The sequence below is a fragment of the Astatotilapia calliptera genome, chromosome 14 (genome assembly GCF_900246225.1).
Source record: "Astatotilapia calliptera chromosome 14, fAstCal1.2, whole genome shotgun sequence".
Taxonomy (NCBI): domain Eukaryota; kingdom Metazoa; phylum Chordata; class Actinopteri; order Cichliformes; family Cichlidae; genus Astatotilapia; species Astatotilapia calliptera.
This window is the reverse complement of record NC_039315.1, coordinates 1,489,138-1,506,670: the sequence shown is the minus strand read 5'-3', so window position 1 is coordinate 1,506,670 and position 17,533 is coordinate 1,489,138. Positions and strand designations below refer to the sequence as shown.

Below are 17,533 nucleotides of genomic sequence, written 5' to 3'. Positions count from 1 at the left end.
TGGAAGTACTGACCTTACTTTGAGTTTGATTCCATAAAAAGGGACAAAAACATTAGTGTCCGCTGTGCGTGGGAAGAAAACTTCTTTTTACAGCGAAAAAACCCTAAACTTCAGAGCAAGCATGACGCTGTTTGCTTGCTGCATAAAGTTAAAAGATTAAAACTAATAAAACGAGTTTTAAAAAGAGGCTTTTCCATTTGATTACATTTTGTATGATGGATTATGTAGAAAAAGTAGAATTGGGCTGAAAGATCTATCGCTTTATCACCTCTTCAGGTTGTAAATCGTGTTTTTAAAAAAGTAACTAAGAACTAATTACTTTTGAAAATAAGTAATCAGTAAAGTAACGGGATTACTTTTTGGGGGGGGAGTAATCAGTAATTAGTTACTGATTACTTTTTTCAAGTAACTTGACCAACACTGCTTACAAGCATACTTTAACAACTAAAATTCAGCGGCGAACCATGCTACCTTTGTGAATGTTACCTACAAGCATACTTTAACGGGTAAAATGAAGTGGCAAACCGTCCTGGCTTTAAGAATATAAGCTACAAGCATACTCTGATGGGCAACGTTAAGTGGCAAACCGTCATACCTACTGAAATTTGTGCTGGAATTACTCTGTGACAGCAGAAATGTGCATAAACTACTTACGGTAGGACGTTTTGCCAAAGTAGGATGGTTTGTCAGAACACTGTAATGTTCACGTTTGTAAATGAGGACTTTGGAGGAGAGCCTGTGTGAGCCAGGAGCCTGATTTTTCCCCCCTCTGCGCTATTTTATCTAGTAAAATAATCTCTAAGCAGACAGTTTACACGGTTACAGCCACCACATGCTCAGAGACCCTAGCATGATCAGGAATCCCATCAGCACCTCTGCAGGGAGGAGAACGTTTGGAGACCTTTGTTGTTTCCTCACATCATCTCACTGACTGATTACTGAGTAAAAGTGAAGCCCCGGTGTAAGTGATACATTCGCCTCAAGGTGCTTTACATTGTAAGGTCGACCCTACAATAATACATACAGAGAAAAACCCAACAATCATATGACCCCCTATGAGCAGCACTTTGGTGACAGTGGGAAGGAAAAACTCCCTTTTAACAGGAAGAAACCTCCAGCAGAACCAGGCTCAGGGAGGGGCGGGGCCATCTGCTGTGATTGGTTGGGGTGAGAGAAGGAAGACACAGTCCTGATTTATAAAGTGCTGTACAAACACCAACGTCACAACTAACAGCGTGATTTTCCTGTTGGAGTGCAGCAAACAATCACTTCCTGCTAAAGACAGTGAAGTGGACAGTATGTCCTCGGTTTAACACAAATGATTCTCTGTGGGAAGATTCATATCTGCATGTCAGAGTTTTCCCATAATTCATAGCTGGTGACATCTATGACATGGAGCCAACCACTTCTTCGTGGTGTCATTGGCTCCGTGTCCAACCTCCACCCTGGAGGACCAGGTGCTGATTTTTGTCTGGCCTTTACCTCCACGGGCTGCCCGACCTGGTTAGACCTACCAGAGCATCATCACCCGTCAGCCTCCCACCTCAGTAAGACCCGGGAGAAGACGGAGGTAGAGAGGCACAGACTGAGTGGACACGAAGGCTGAAGCAAACAGGACTCATCCTTTAACTTTCAGCTGTGTGTGAATCATCAGCTGAACCACATCTTCCGACAGACGGGTCTGGTTATGCAGCTCTTATGAAACAGCAGATGTAGGTGAGACTGATCTGAGCTGCCTGAACGTCTGAGTGTAAGATTAGGACACTGTGTGTGTGTGTGTTTACATCACACACCTCGCTGTCAGAAAGTTGCTGCTTCAGCAGCCTCAATCCTCGCCGCTCGGGTCAGCGCCCTGAACACAAAGTGGTTTTCAAGTGTTTCTCGTCCTTCATGTCATCAGTTATTGATGTAAACAAAAAACATGATTCACCACAGGAGAACTTCTACGGTGGATAAAACACTATTTTTTTTATATAAGTTTTGCTCAAACTTAAGAATCTGTGACATCATTATCAGCGTCTGGCCAGATGTTCAGGCAGCTCGAAACAACACGACAAAACAAAAAGTTCTAATCTGGAAATGAAATACATGAAAAGGCTTTAAGTTGCTAAAGCAGGACCGCTGCTCGTTCTCAGCTCCACCCTTCCTTCTGTCTGCCTCAGTGCAGCGCCTCACTTCATCCTCTGTCTGAAACATGCGTCTCTTTAAAGTCCCTAAAACGGCCTCTTCCTTCTGACTGGCCAGCTTCCGGAAGCCCGCAGTGGGGCAAAAACCAGGGTCATAGCTGTACTGATTGTGTTTTGTGATGGCATGAAAGTAGGAAAAGTAGGAACATTTTCAAGGCTCCTGAACGCCTCACGGACCTTCAGGCTTCACGTGCTCTCAGCGTCTCTTTTTATTTTTATTTATTTTTACCGTCATCCAGTTTCACGAATTACAGTATGCTTGTATTTGTGTGTTGCATATTTACAGATGTAGACGCTACAGGGTGACATCAGCAGACCGGAGCTTCGGCCTCCCGTGGCCTACATCTGTCTCTGTCCAAATCAATAGAGATGATTGGTGGAAGAGGAGGAGAAGCTAACTCCCACCACGCCCTCTCAGAGAAGCAATATGCTGATTGGCTGATCCTACAGGCCCCGCCCCCTCACTCCCATCCCTTGCGATGACACAACAAACAGATAAATAACAGTGCAGACTCCTGAAAGCCTCAGATGTCCCTCTGAGACAGTCTCAGCACGTTTGTCCCACTTTTTCGTTGGACATTGAAGTATCATCAGAGACTTTTATTACTCGGGTGTTGGACGCTCCACAGCAGCTTCACGATGGAGCTGAAGGACTTCTGCGTGACGGGCGACCTGCTCAGCCCGCAGCGGTGAGTTCACGGAGCCTCGGCCTGAAACCGTCCTCAGGTCCAGATTCAAACGTTTTAGTGAAGTTAACGCGCTTTTTCTGGATGTGTGACAGTTTTCTTTGCAGCACGTTTTGAGTAGCACAGACAAATAAATCTAAAACGTTTGAAGGTACTTTTGGAAACTCTTTAAAATCTGATGCGAACACTGTGTGGCAGCGTTCCCCAAGTTTAACTCTGTTCTTTGTGCGTCTGAAAAACACAAAAACAAACGATGCTGCTCTGTTTTTAAAATAACTCCAATTCTGTGCAAATGTGTATGACGTTTGTATATTATGTATGATGAACACGCTGTGCAGACTCACACGGTTTGTGAAATACAACCTCTGTGTTGATGTGAATATGAATAATAAGTTTTCCTGTCCTTGAACGCGACGTTGCAGCGCTGCACTCCCACACAGACTCATGTCCATGTGCACAACATCAATGATGATTTCCACTTTTACTGGCGGAGCTTTCTCTGATCAGAGAAGCACACAGACCAAACCTTATCTGAAAAGACTTGTTTTCATTATCGTAAAACACGATCTGGCATTAACAACGCGACACTTTGTCCCGATGAACGCGAACAAACGTCACCTTTGCACGACTACGAGCTCAGATTTAAAGGCTCATTTTCTTGTAAAGCGCCCCCTGCTGGTCATTACACAGAATGCACGTTTAAACTCTTCGCACCAAACTTGTGAAACTTGGAATGCGTTCATGGGAAACCCAAATCTTCTGTTTTTAACCCTGCAGGTCATTAACGGCCTCACTAATGTCAGCAGTCGGCTCGAGATTTTATTTTGTGTTCTGCACATTTTGTCCTGGTTTGTATTTCATGCTCCTCTTTCTTCTTCCTCCTTAGCATCCTGGACTCCTCTTCTCCCTCCTCCTCCCCCAGAGATGAACCTCAATCTCCACCCTCCTTCCTCCACTCCTCCCCCATTGGTCCCGCCTTTCCTCTGGAAGCCACTCCCACTCTCAGCCCTTCACATGCAGAATTCTTCCTCCACAGCCCGGCTTCTTCTTCCTCCTCATCCTCCTCCTCCTCCTCACCGTACAGTCTCCTGTGCCGAGCAGCGGAGCCCGACTCCCCGACAGGATGTAGTTCCAGCGGTGGAAGTAGCGTCTTGGTGTCGGAAGCGTCGCTGTGTTTTTCTGTATCGGACTCGTTTTCAGCGCAGGTGAAGTTTCTGTTTAATCACATTTAAAAACACAAACACTCTTAAAGTCTGAACGTCCCCGGGGTCGAACTGCCAAACTTCAAATTCACGTCCGTATCCAACTGTTCCTGGAAGTTTTCTCTGGTGCCCCAAAAGTCTTAATCCAGACTAGAGTCAGAGCTGAAGGTTGGACTGAGGTACCTGCTGAGCTCACTGACATCCAAATAAAATCCTCGAACGTCACTAAAACTGGAGCTCCGCCTTCATGGAGGTGTGTTAGTACAGAAACCTCACAGCAGTCATGTGATTGGCCATTAAAAAGGCCCCAACACCACTCAAACGCAGCCCCGAGGTCCAGTCCAGGAACAGTTAGCTGAGGTCTGTGGGGACCGTCTTACTGCTCGCCACTGATGATGACGTCGTATATCTGCAGGTCAACTCGATCCTGAGGGGCGACTACATGACCTCGATGGGGGCCGTGGGGCCCAAAAGGCTGTGTCTGGTGTGCGGAGACTTCGCCTCCGGGTATCACTACGGCGTGGCGTCCTGCGAGGCCTGCAAGGCTTTCTTCAAGAGGACCATCCAAGGTGGGAGGAGCACGTTCATCATCTCCTGTATAAAGAAATAAAAACATGAGGATGAGGACGGCTGATGATATATTTATAAAATATAATTCTTACTGTTACTAGTGTAAACGATGCTGGTCGTTTATGACATCAGGCTGTTGAGTGTAAATGTGTCCAAACAGCAGCCAAATTACGCTTTTTGCACGTCTCCTGTGTGAAACCTCCAAATAGGTTTTTAACGGCACCCTTTAGAATAACGTGGTTACAAAGGACATCCTGTGAAGATCGACCCGCGATGTGAAACTGCCTTACAAAAAACACTAAAAAGGACAAACAGGGAATCCAAGTCATCAGTAGAGTCATAAATAAATAGACGCTCAGCTGGTTTCTATTAAATATCAAAGGTCTTACAGTCTGTGTGATTCATTAGCCGATCAATACAGCAGCGCTCGCTGTATCGATTAGTGTGAGAAGCCGTCGTCTCTCACATCAGCTGCTTGTTTCTCATTCCGGGCGATCGATTGGTCACGCCCGATCACTTCACTTATTGATCTGTGCAGAGAGGTCAAAGGGAGGCCACGAAGAAACTCACAGCAGAGGGTTTCAATATTACAGGGCAGGATGATCCACGTTATTGATCCACGATGAGAGTATGGGTTCATTTCTGATCACAGTCTGAGAGACTCTCACAAAGATCCTGCATTACTGCAGAGCTGTGACCACAGAATATAAAGCACCCTACAAACTGACCACTGCATTTGCAAATATGTGATGTCTCGATAAACCGAGCAGATATTTGAAGTTTACACAGCTACTGAAAATATGTTAAACGTTTATTTTGAGACACAGAAAGATTAATAAGAGTAATATTAAAACTTAGTAGCGGCCGCCATTGTTGGAAACTGGAATTGGCTGGGCCGCGCTATGAATTCTGGGATATGGTGGGCCACGAAGGACACACCCGTCCCATCCTTCAAATTCGGGGAAATGAAGAACGCATTTGAAGGAGTCGATGAATTGGGACAGCCTTTGTCGCCTGGCTGTGACGTAATCGGCCTTCAAATGCGGCCTCCGAAGTATGCAGCCTACGTTTTGGGACACAGCTACTGACACTCCTGCTTTTATTTCCTGTTGTGGTTACCTAGGTAACATCGAGTACAGCTGCCCGGTGATGAACGAGTGCGAGATCACGAAGCGGAGGAGGAAAGCCTGTCAGGCCTGCCGCTTCCAGAAATGTCTGCAGGCCGGGATGATGAGGGAGGGTACGTTACACCAAACGACCGTTACGAGCTGGCAGGAAGTAGAACTACGTGTGTGTGAAACGCCTCTGCGTGTTGCAGGTGTCCGTCTGGACCGCGTCAGAGGGGGGCGCCAGAAGTACAAGAGGCGGGTGGAGACGGGACTGAGTTTATGCAGCAAAGCCCCGTACAGCCACCCGAGCAGCAGCAGTGAGTTCACCTTCGCTCCCTCTGAAGGCTTTCAGGTCAAACTACTCGTCCACGCCGTTTATCATCCACTTCCTGTCTTTTAGGGAACAAGGTCATTTCCCACCTGCTGCTCACAGAGCCCGCCCCTTTAGCTGCCAATCAGGACGATTCGACCAATGACAGCAGCTTGCGGATCCTGCTGATCCTGTGTGACCTCCTGAACCGGGAGCTGCTGCTTCTGATTGGCTGGGCAAAACAGATTCCAGGTACACGCTCGAGACCACCAAACAGGTCCCCAATCAAGACCACGCCCACCCTCAACCTCCACCTGGTCCCCAATCCAGACCACACCCACCCTTAACCTTTACTTGGTTATCCAGAGCACTGGAACATTATGTATAAACACAGGTAATATAATAATAATAATAATAATTATTTGTCATTTATTACTCTGCCCCGCCCACTCCCAGGCTTCTCCGGACTCTCATTGGTCGATCAGATGTCGCTTCTGCAGAGCGGCTGGATGGAGGCGCTGCTGGTGGGTGTGGCCTGGCGCTCCCAGGGCGCAGGGGGGGACGAGCTCGTGTTTGCCGGGAATCTGTGTCTGGACGAAGCTCAGTGTCGAGCCACGGGATTGGCTGACCTGTACGAGGCGCTGCGTCACCTGATAGCGAAATACAGAGCGATGAAGCTGAGCCCTGAGGAGGTGGTGACCCTGAAGGCCATGGCACTTGCCAACTCTGGTAAGAACAAGCCATTAGCACCACTGCCTGTAACCACAGTAGGACAGTACTGTGTGTCAGGGCAGAACAGGCCTGTAGGGGGCGATGTTTCCCTGCAGTTTTATAGGAGAAACAAATAATCTCGTTTTAATCTCGTCCTGATGGAGTAACCTGCTTATGCTCAGTGTTTAGGAGACACATTCTTCATGGTTTCTGTTTGACTCAAAGCGTTATGGCTGCACATGAACTCAGATATTAACACTTCCTGGCTGTCTGAGTTTCAAAATAAGAGCCTGAGATGAATGATGATTAAGTTAAACAACTCGTCTGCATCTCACAGGACAGTACTGTGGTATAAATGATGCAGGAATTCCAGCACTCATGTTTTACAGCTTTTACAGTTTTACACACACACACACACACACACACACACACACACACACACACACACACATACCTGATCAATATGGCTGCTGTGTATCTGTGAGCGGGACAGCTGAGGAGCTCCAGCATGAACTCAGATATTGATTTTACCACAATAACCACTCCACTCATTGATCTTAGAGGAGTGGTTATTGATATTGATCAGACTCTGGGAGCTGAAACAGCAGTATTGATTAATCCCAGACTTGAATTAGTTTTGTGGCTCTCACTCTGTCGCAGTTCAGTGGTCAGCAGAGCGTTTAGTGGCGGCGCTGGAGGCTGCAGGCGAGGAGCAGCCGATCAATAACACTGAAGTCTGCTCAGACTCTCACTGTCTCAGCCTCAGATCAATAAACAGACTGGCAGACAGGCCTGTGGCTGCACAGCCGTCCTAAACCTGCAGATGCTCAGGCTCAGACGTGCAGACACACTCACAGCTTCTGATCAGTCGATCAGGGGAACATATTGAGCTGATTAACAAGCAGCACCCAAACGTTCCAGTCTGTGATTTAGAGACGTGAACAGGACCCAGTCTTTAAAAACTAAAGCAGTCTGACACTGCACACGTCCTCCACCATCGGATGTCCAGTTTCATGCAAACTCATCCGTAACCAGTTCAGTTTTCCTGCTAACACAAAACCAACCAATCACATGACCTCACATGATGTAGGTGAGAGACTTTTGGAGCCAGTAGTGACCATATTTAGACCAGAGCCTCAAGTGGCCATGAGAGGAACTGCACTTTGTGTTTGTAGCAGAGTGTTTTGGTCGTTTGTCCTGATACAGCTGAGCATGCTGGGTGTAATGAGCGAGGAAGCATTCTAACCTGCGTCTGTCCATCTGTCAGACGCTGACCCGGTGGACTGCCCGGACTCGGTGCAGAGGTTTCAGGACGGGCTCCACGAGGCGCTGCAGGACTACGAGTCGTCCCGCCGGGAGCAGCACCGAGCAGGACGGCTGCTCATGACCCTCCCCCTGCTACGACAGACCGCCGACCGAGCTGTGCAGGCTTTCCTGCGGCTGCACCGCCACCGCCACGTCCCCATCCACAAACTGCTGCTGGAGATGCTCGACGCCAAGGCCTGACCGCGTCCTGTCAGCCATTTATCGGGGAGACTGTAAAATGACCCAATGCACTTGACTTTTAGCTTTCAGAGAAGTTATATTTTTGTATCATGATGTTTGTTTTTTGGCAGAAATGAGCTTCCGTATTTTTTGTTTATGGGACCGTTCCTGCTCAGTAAAGCTCATTTCTGCTCAAAGATCCAGCGTTACAGCTTTTCATCAGAAAACATTAAAGTGGAACCGTTCTACTCATTTGCAGCGTGGGTTCTGCTAGGGCAGCTTTGCATGAGTCACAGTTCAGAATAACCCTTCTTTGTCTGATACTGGGCCTCTGTCTCAAACAAGCTACTCCCTGTTTAAGGGCTACCGTCCTACTTAAATGTTTGAACGGCGAGTGGGCGGGGCCTTTATGTCTGAGATGACTACAGTAGGGATATCCTCTGTGACATCACAGACCAACATCAGAAAAAAAAAAAGTTTGAAACAGAGTGTTCGTCTCACTGAAGTCGTTATTAGAAACTTGGCTCATGTTTATTATGAACAGGAAAGCAGAACAGAGCCACTTTAACCAATCAGCAAACACTTCTTTAAGCTCCGCCTCCTGTAGGAAAAGGTGGGCATATCTAGAGTCAGATTTAAATTTATTTTTATAAACTAAAATATTTTTGTGTGATATCCATTTTTCCACGATGATGCGATCAAACTGCGATGCTGAGTCGTCGTTTAAATGGCTGTGGATGTTTACTGTGTCAGAGCTGTTTGTTATAACAATAAATTAAAGCTTTTGGAATAAAATCAGGTGCTCATCTTTTATCTTCTAAAATATCTCGTCATGTCTCTAAGACATGAGTCTTTACAACACGAGCTGAGCTGTACGCACAGAGTTGGAAACCATTAAAAACATTACAGATTCCTAATGGCTGAAGATGCTGCATTCACAGGTCGTAGGAAACTAGAAATTTGTCATCCTCTGTGGAAGTCTCTCTCTAGTTTTTCACCATTTCAAACAATATACATAATATAATGATATATTATTAATAAATAATAAAATAGACATAAAATAACAGTTAAGTTAAACATATTTAAAAAAAAAAAAAAGAGTAAAACATAAGAGCGAAGACCTCGTGGAGTTTGTCAATTTGTCACTGTAAAATCTTCATCTTGTAACTCAGAGACTTTATTATTCCCACAGGGAAATTCAGTCATAGCAGTGTAAATACCACAAACGTCAAGTACTCATAAAAAAATGCAGTGTATGTAGCCTGAACCACGAAGCAGCTCAAAGCAAACAGAGACAGGCTGAAGCTAAAAGTGTGTTCAAAGCTGAGCGAACATCAGAAACTAACCCGTGTCTGAGGTCAGCTTACCCGAGGAAGACTGTGGGCAGCAGGCGGCTCTGCTTCATCACAGTAAAGGAGGAAGACGCAGTTTTCCTGTAATCACCGGTTTACTCTGAGGCTTCCTGGAAATACATTTTCCCCTTAAAAGCACCAATGCAGCAGAAAAAGGACTCCGTGCTTTGAGTGATATATTATTGTTTATTATCGATTAGGATTATTAATGCATCATCAGGATTCATAGGTAACTTACAAAATCTGAGAAACAGTAGAAAGTCGTGAAAAATAATCGCCTGACAGCCCTGAACGCACCATGAAGAAATTGGGTAACAGGTGAGCTGCACCCCTAACATTCCTGTACTGGAGTCTCCCCCTGCTGGCCATAAAGTGTACTACAGAAAACCTAAACAGTTACACCCTCTGCACTCCCAGGGAATGAGCTTCAAACGAGCTCAGACTTTAAATTTAAATTGGATTTTTGATATTTTGGTGACATGATGAGTTTGAAAACGTCCAGAGTAAACATGTAGAGTTCATAAAACCTTCAAAGGCGGTTTCAGAGACCTGAAGACCCAAACAGGGAAATGAGTCCTGATGCACACAGATTCAGTTCCCTTCAAATCGCTTCAGTTTTTTGACCCTTTAATTATTTTATTTCATCTGCAAATTAGTTTTTGTTCCAGGGAAGTTCCTGGAGATTCTGGGGAATTATCAGGTTTCCTCAAAGCAGCTGTGAGACGTTCAGGGTCGGTAAGTCAGCAAACATACAAATGAAATAAAAAGACAAAACTGTGAAGTCTGTTAGAAAAGTTAGAAAGAGTGCTGGTTAGAAAAGCTACAAACAGCTTTGTGCTCGATCACCTGAGGAGTCTCCGTTTGGGATTTTACTCTTTTAGCTCAGTTTTTGGTCTCCACCGCCTCCCGAAGGAAGCGTCCGTCTCTTCAGCTGCCAGAAGCTGAACTGTGACGTTACAGTGCGACAGGTTACTCTGATAACAGCGACGCATCAGCATGGCTGACGTGGTTCAAACAAACCCAGGCTTCCTGCAGCAGCTCTGACCTGGTCTTCATCCTGTCACAACCATCCAATTCTAATTAAAAGACGCTTTTGTGCCAAAGAGGTTACTTCTCCTCGCCTTGGGGCCTTTTCTTGTTTTACCTGAAATAAAGACTGAAGGTCGATCTGCAGCCGTTATCAAAAACCACCGGAGGAGCTGATCGTATCATTTTCTTCTTCACGTCTCACCTGACAACAGCTTTTAGTCATGTTTTCAGTTTTTTCAGCCATCGTGTGTCCACCTGAACCCGAAGCTCTCAGGCAGATCAGCCAATCAGAAGCTGGTCTCATTCATATGTGGTTTGGGGCTGGTGGGCGGGCCAGAAGGGGTGGGGCTGTCGGGACCTGGGGGACTCTCGGGGGTCCCCGAGGAATCAACGGGTGACGCCGCAGTGTTGTGGCGAGGGGAGACAGATGCCTGAGAACGGGTCGGGCTCACCGCTGCGGAGGCAGGGCTCGGCGGGGAAGCGGGTGAGGTCCTGCGGTGTAATGACGAGGAGAGCGGTGACGAGGACAGCGATGATGGCGGTCCAGGTGAATGTCGAGCAGCAGGGGGTACAGTGAAGGTGGGAGGGGTCCTAAGGCCGAATTTGGCCTCCAACTCACTGCACACCGCCAGGCTCCGCCTGATGCCCTCTGACCCCGGCGGGAACCCTACGCTCACAGCCGCCTCTGAACCCTTGGCGAGCTCCTGGCAGCGCTCAACAAAGCTCCCCCTGCGCACAGACCCACATTCTTTGTCCCGGTCCAGATGCCTGAGGGGACGGGGGCTGCTGGTCTGGCTGCAGGTGGGGTAGGAGGGGCCTTGTTGCAGTCCAGGTGAAAGGCCAGCTTCTCGGGCAGGTTTAGCGAAGGGAACGGGGGGCGGAGCCTGGCGGGGGAGGCTGCCGTACAGCGACGCAGACGAACCCGAACCTCCGGCTGCACCTCGTCCTCCTCCCATAGAGCGAAGGTGCTCTGTCCTGAAGGCATCGCTGAGCTGAGAGTGAAGGCTGCAGGAACAGGAAGTGACACAAATCAGCAACCACAGTAAGAGCATGATGTTTACGACTGCAAACGACCAATGGCATCCATCAAAGACGCGAGATTAGAAGTCATCTGTCAAAATAGAAACACCAAAGAAGAACGTGGACTCTGCACCGCATCACCCTGTGTGAATGAGGCTCAGTGGGAGGGAACTCTACCTGCAGGTGGAAGCTCGGGGCGTGCTGTCAGGTGTTCTGGTCAGAGCCAGGTCGCACTGGTCCAGCAGCTCCAGCAGCTCCTCCTCTGTGGGTCCGCCCAGTGCTGCCAAACAGCCAATGAGAACCCATGTTGATCAGCTGCTAACTAACTGCAGAGCACAAGAAGTTGTTCTTCTACATCACGAGTCTGGAGTTTTACCTCTGATGTCGACCTTGCCGGCGATCTCCATGGCGGTGGTCAGGTCCCACATCTGGATGCTGCCGTTGCTGTGGCCGCTGAACAGGTAGCGACGCGGCCGAGAGCCGATGCGGCTCGAGCCCTCGCACTCGTGGACCATGAAGGCCGTGATGGAGGTCCCATCCACCGAACGCACCTCACATACCCTGACACACACACACACACACGATATTTTGGTCTTAACAGACGTTTGGTTCTAAACGTTCTTTAACCTTCAGTGTCACATGATCACACATCGTGTGCTCGCGGGTTGTTCTGTTATTACGTTTACTTTCCAACATGGACGTCAATACTCTACACGCCAGTCGACAGACAGGCGGCGTGTTTCGTTACCTCCTTGTTGAACCAATGTGACGCCGAGGACAGTGTTGTTGTTTTTAATTGTGTTGTTTGTCTTTCATGCATGTAGGGAACAGGAACAGCAGCTACTGTTACTGCAGGAGCGAATGGGGATCCTAAAACTAAACTGACCACACACAGTTATAACCAGGTGGGTTACAAGTGTCTACGGCTCTCCCACCTCTTCCCGTTGGAGGACAACCGGACGTAGAGTTTATCCGTGTCGGGAACGACTCTCTGGATAAACACCTGCTGATCGTCTCTCTCTCCATACGGCCCTGAAACCAACGAGACAGTGAAATGAAAGGAGATCTGAAGAAATCTGACAAAGTCAAAGTTTGATTGTCTTTGATGAATTCCATCGCTTCATTACAGAAGCAGAGCTACAGTCCTCAAACACAGCTCGGACTGCGATCGGGGTGACAGTTACCGATCTCGGTGCCGGCGCTGCAGCCTCCGTGCCCGTCCACGTCGTCCAGGCTGAGGATCTTGAAGGAGGTGAGCGGCGTGGACCCCGGCTGGGTGGAGATCATTCCTCTGAAGCGAGTCACCGTCCACGTCCGCACGTGGTTGTTATCTGCACAAACTGAAGGACGACGAAGAGGAGCTCAGAAACAACGACACCATGAACGAGCTGCAGACATCAGCTTAAGCCCTGCATTCGACACAGAACGCCAGTTTCCAAGACGAGGCGATTCTCGTACCTGAGATGAGGTGCTTTTCCGACAGCATGATCTTGGTGACGGGGCTGCGGTGGACAGAGAAGGTCTGAAAAAGCTGAGGCCCTGAGCCCACGGTCTCTGGATGCTGAACGATGACGCGAACAGTCCCCGAGCTGGTCCCGTACGCAATCTCGATCCAGTTCCCGCTGTCACCTGAGCAAACCGGGCTAAGTGTGAGACGGCTGCAGGAACATGAAAAATAAGACTTTCCCTGACTCGTCTCTAACAGACTGAGGTGAAGGAATGTGGAGAAAACTGACGCCCTGCAGTGGTTGTATTAGCAGCAGTGTCAGTGTCTCCGTACTTGTTTTGGGTGTGAGGTAGACGCTGAGAGCGGTGATGGCGTCTTCGGTCGGGTCTCTGTACAGCTCCGTCACCAGCAGGTCGTTATCCTTCATCCTCAGAGGAAACTTCTGAACATCTGACCAGCAAACAGGGACATCGTGAACAGCGGGGACTTTTTAAACATCTGTCAAGTCGTGAAGCCAAAGCCTCCCAATGAAAGCTGGTGAGAGTGGCCCGCAGCATTTACTGAACAGATTCAGGTTCTGGTTGGTAAATTAATGACCACGAGCCAACAATCTGATGAATTTATACTCGTACTGAGCAGTTTTCAGTTGATCCGACTCATCGATCTGCAGCTTCTTACCGATGTAGTAGATGGAGCCGTTATTGCAGCCCAGGATAAGGAAGGAGCCGGCGGTGTCGTAGCTGCTGATGGGAACCACATCCTGGTTCTGCAAAGGTCACAGAGAACATGTGTGAAGCAGACCGATAACCACCTGAAACAGACTTGGTCCAATCAGCTCCCTCGGCAGGTGTTCAGGCTTCAGCACTTCCACTGAAGCGACCATCTGAGAGCGTCTCCACCCACCTGCCAGTGTTTGGTGACTGCGTTCCACACCCCCACCTTCCCCGTGTGGCTGGTGGCGATGAGCTGGTTACCAACAAAGAAGAGAGCCTCAGCGGGGACATTGAGACTGAAGACGCCTGCGGGGAGGGAGAAACACGTTTGTTTTTGTTACTGGGAACGTTTCCCGAGCAGCTCATCAAACCTACGTCCCGATTCCCGGGAACACTGCGCAGAAACTCGTACCGATTTCATTGCCGTTGCCATCAGGGCAAATGGACCAGAGGATGATCTCCGTCACCGAGGCGACAGCCACCATCTTGTCGTTGTCTCCCAGCGACCCGCCCATCACTTTGGCGTTGAGCGCGACTCTGTCGATCATCCAGTCGAGGCGGGGAGAGGTGAAGACCTGCTGCCACCCGGTCGACTCCTTCACCCTGAGAGAGGAGGCGGGAAGAAGGAGGCAGGAGAGGGACAGCCAATCAGAAGACAGTTAGCTTACAGTGGGAGGAGCTAAAACAGCTTTTCCCCCCCACTTCTCTGACAGACTACAAACTGACGGGACGACTCAGTACGGAATAAGGATTATTGGGCTTTGGCCCGAGTATTAGCTAATCTGAGATTAACGCAAACCTCAGACTACAGTCAAATTTAAACGGGTGATAAATGACCTGCGACCTGCAGTTAAAGGTGTGTGAGAGCACGCAGCAGTGACCTGTGCGCACGTGTGTGCACGTCTCTCTAAGGAGGCTCACGGTGTTACTGAAACGGCTACAGATGCTCGGACGGAGGTGTGGATGCAGCAGGATGTGCCGATGTGTCTGAGCCGCTCCCAGTCACGTGAAAACAAATAAACAACAGAGGTCATGTGACGCGTTTACCTGTAGCAGACCACGAACTGCGCGTAGGCCACAGCGATCCAGTTATGATGGCCGCAGATGATCCGAACCATGCCGGGGTCAGATGAGTGCCCTGAACGCACACACGCACACACACGCACGCACACGCACGCACACACAATGAAACTCCCACCACGTCCCTCCGATCTTAAAAAAGTACAAAATAAAGAAGCATTATTTAACGTGCCGACCTCCTGACGTCCGATCCTCGTTCATGCCTCTTCCCAGTATCCCAGAATTCCCGAGGTTCGGAGGCATCGTGTTGCTGCGTCGGACCGGCGCTCGCTCTACAGGAACAACGCGGCCCGCCATGAACTGCGACCCGGCCACGCTGTGACGGTTCCGACGCTTCGCCGGGTGCACTGGGACGACACAGACAGAAGGAGCTGTGAATCAGGATCACGCCTCCACGTTTCAGTTAGAAACAGGACATTAATTATATTTGCATCGTTTTATGTGAGTGGTGAGCCTCCTGCGGCACATTTTATCTGAAACAGAAAAGATTTCGTTATTTTAATCATAACAACTTTTTAAGTTTGCAATGATTCGTATATAATAAATACAGACATGCTCACATTGTATGAAAATTTTACCCGATAAAGCATTTTGAAGTTTAAGATATTTAATTTCAAATTTTTTTTAAATTAGTTACATTTTTATAGAAAGCATCCTAACACCTGCATAAATTATGTGTTGTGCATTTAAACTTCCTGAAGGCCCTGTCAGGTGGGGGTCAGGTGTGCTGTGAGGACAGGTGTACCTGCAGGCGGCAGGTAACCGTTGAAAAGCACGTTTCCGCAGGACGACCGGTCCAGCTCGTCACACAGCTGCAGCTTACGCACTGTTCCAAAAACAAAGTGATGAAGAACGTTTAGCGACGTCTGCGGCTTTACGTGCTCAGCTCAGAGTGCGGTCCAGCCTCACCGAGCGGTGTGATGCCGTAGAACTCGGCCTCGTGCATGAGCATGTGCACGTTGATGGAGCGCGGGTGGAGCTCTTTGGTCCGCAGGAAGTTGAGGATGGTCGCGAACAGGGAGGGGTCCCTGTCGATGAAGATCTACAGCGAGAGAGGAGGGACAAACGCAGTTATCGCGAGGAGGAAAAGCATGCGGGGACGTGAGGAAGAGGAGCTTTACTTACAGCTCCAGTTTCATCCTTCAGAGTCGAGATCCGGCCGCTCAAAAGGCTGAAGAGAGAAAACCCCCAAAGAAACCATCAAGATGTCAGAAACCAGCAAACTCAGCTTTCCAAAATACAAGAACCAGTTCAGTCACATCTGCCTTTCATTTCACTTACACGACAATTTCATCACATCACAGACTAGCTCACGTACGCATATTAACATGCATGTTTCTGCACACATTCGACCAAATGAGCAGACTTTTAGCATGTCCAGCTCAAAATCAGCTTTTAGGGAGTGAAGTGCATGTAGTCCAGAGAAAGTAACCTAAAAGCCCCCGACAGCCAGGGTCTCCCTCTCTGACCCACCTGGAGAAAAAGGAGTCAGGGACCCAGGTGAGCGTCTGGCGGGAGGTGCTGAACCTGAAAGCAAACACACACTCGTTGACTCTCGTGTTGTCATAAAACAACAGACATAACAGCAGTGTGAACAGCTCCCCTCTCCTCCTCCTCCTCACTGACCTTTCACTCCTTATCTGACCCTGGTGATACCTGCGCCTCGTGCACGGAGTCACAGGTGCACATTAAAGTCTAATGAGCACCGAGAAACTTTTACATCCGTTTTTACTAACGGACATGAAACTGTTGCCCTGCTGCGCTCCAGCACGCCGTGATTTCCTGCATCCGTGTCTTGGTTAAAGATCAATATTTTATCACTAAACACTGAATAAAAAACGAGCGATGAGCTTCAGTCTTTATAAACACTCCTGACTGAGTCCCTCTGCCTGACTCTGACATGTTTAATAGGTGAACATGTACCTCACATCACCTGCCTTTCAACAAAAGACAAACCTGTTTTGCTAACTTTAACAGTTCCATTGTCGGACAGCATAGTTTTAATTTATTTACGTTAAACAGGCCAAATATAAACTCTTACTGAAGTAAATCTGAACTTTATTATTTATTCGTCGTTTATATGTTTAATGTGCGCAGTACAGCTAGCTTACAGCGGCTCGTTTCCTGTTTCTCTCCTCTGTGCCAGGTTCTGGTGTGAGCAAAGTTATGCTAGCTAACAATAACAAAGTGCGGGGCTGGAAAAACTCACAAAGCGCGAAACACGGACTTTATAACCGGGTTAAAAACATCTAAAGTATACTGTGCAATAGAAGGGGTTATAAAACGTGTTTAATGTCTTAGCGCAGAGATACTTTAGAGAACATTACTACACTATGATACTGGAAGCAGTCTGTCCGATAACGGATCCTCCCATGTTAGCCGCGGGAGCTAGCCGGGTTAGCAGCCACTCCTGGGTCTCACCTCTTCCCTCCGACGTTCAGGTGGATGATGTCTCCGCTCCTCGCCGTGGTGGACATCCTCTAAAGGCCCGGAGACTCCGACAATGACCGCCAAAGACACAGTTTTAATCCATTTTTCGGTGATAAACTCTGTTTCCGTTGTGCTTTAAGCCGGCTTCCGGAGGTCGGACAGAGGGGCGGGGCATAATGGCCGCGTTATGGCCTCGGTCTACC

At 48.4% G+C, this 17,533-nt stretch overlaps 2 protein-coding genes across 2 annotated transcripts; one reads left to right on the top strand and one right to left on the bottom strand.

Annotated features, from left to right (window-relative positions):
• The first annotated feature begins 2,488 nt into the window (after positions 1 to 2,488).
• On the top strand, positions 2,489 to 9,054 carry esrrd (estrogen-related receptor delta). The gene is made up of 8 exons (XM_026191786.1): positions 2,489 to 2,875; positions 3,759 to 4,077; positions 4,490 to 4,643; positions 5,768 to 5,884; positions 5,963 to 6,070; positions 6,154 to 6,315; positions 6,520 to 6,792; positions 8,042 to 9,054. Exons 1-8 carry the CDS (start codon positions 2,826 to 2,828, stop codon positions 8,278 to 8,280), a joined length of 1,422 nt encoding a protein of 473 aa, XP_026047571.1. The 5' UTR covers positions 2,489 to 2,825; the 3' UTR covers positions 8,281 to 9,054.
• A 723-nt stretch (positions 9,055 to 9,777) lies between these two features.
• Positions 9,778 to 17,496, bottom strand: shkbp1 (SH3KBP1 binding protein 1). Its single transcript, XM_026191785.1, has 17 exons — positions 17,322 to 17,496; positions 16,374 to 16,427; positions 16,026 to 16,071; positions 15,810 to 15,942; positions 15,646 to 15,726; positions 15,077 to 15,247; positions 14,868 to 14,958; positions 14,233 to 14,423; positions 14,011 to 14,126; positions 13,786 to 13,873; positions 13,441 to 13,557; positions 13,119 to 13,289; positions 12,845 to 13,000; positions 12,596 to 12,692; positions 12,037 to 12,221; positions 11,838 to 11,940; positions 9,778 to 11,645 (listed from the first exon to the last, which is right to left on the bottom strand). Exons 1-17 carry the CDS (start codon positions 17,375 to 17,377, stop codon positions 10,928 to 10,930), a joined length of 2,574 nt encoding a protein of 857 aa, XP_026047570.1. The 5' UTR covers positions 17,378 to 17,496; the 3' UTR covers positions 9,778 to 10,927.
• Between the last annotated feature and the right edge of the window lie 37 nt (positions 17,497 to 17,533).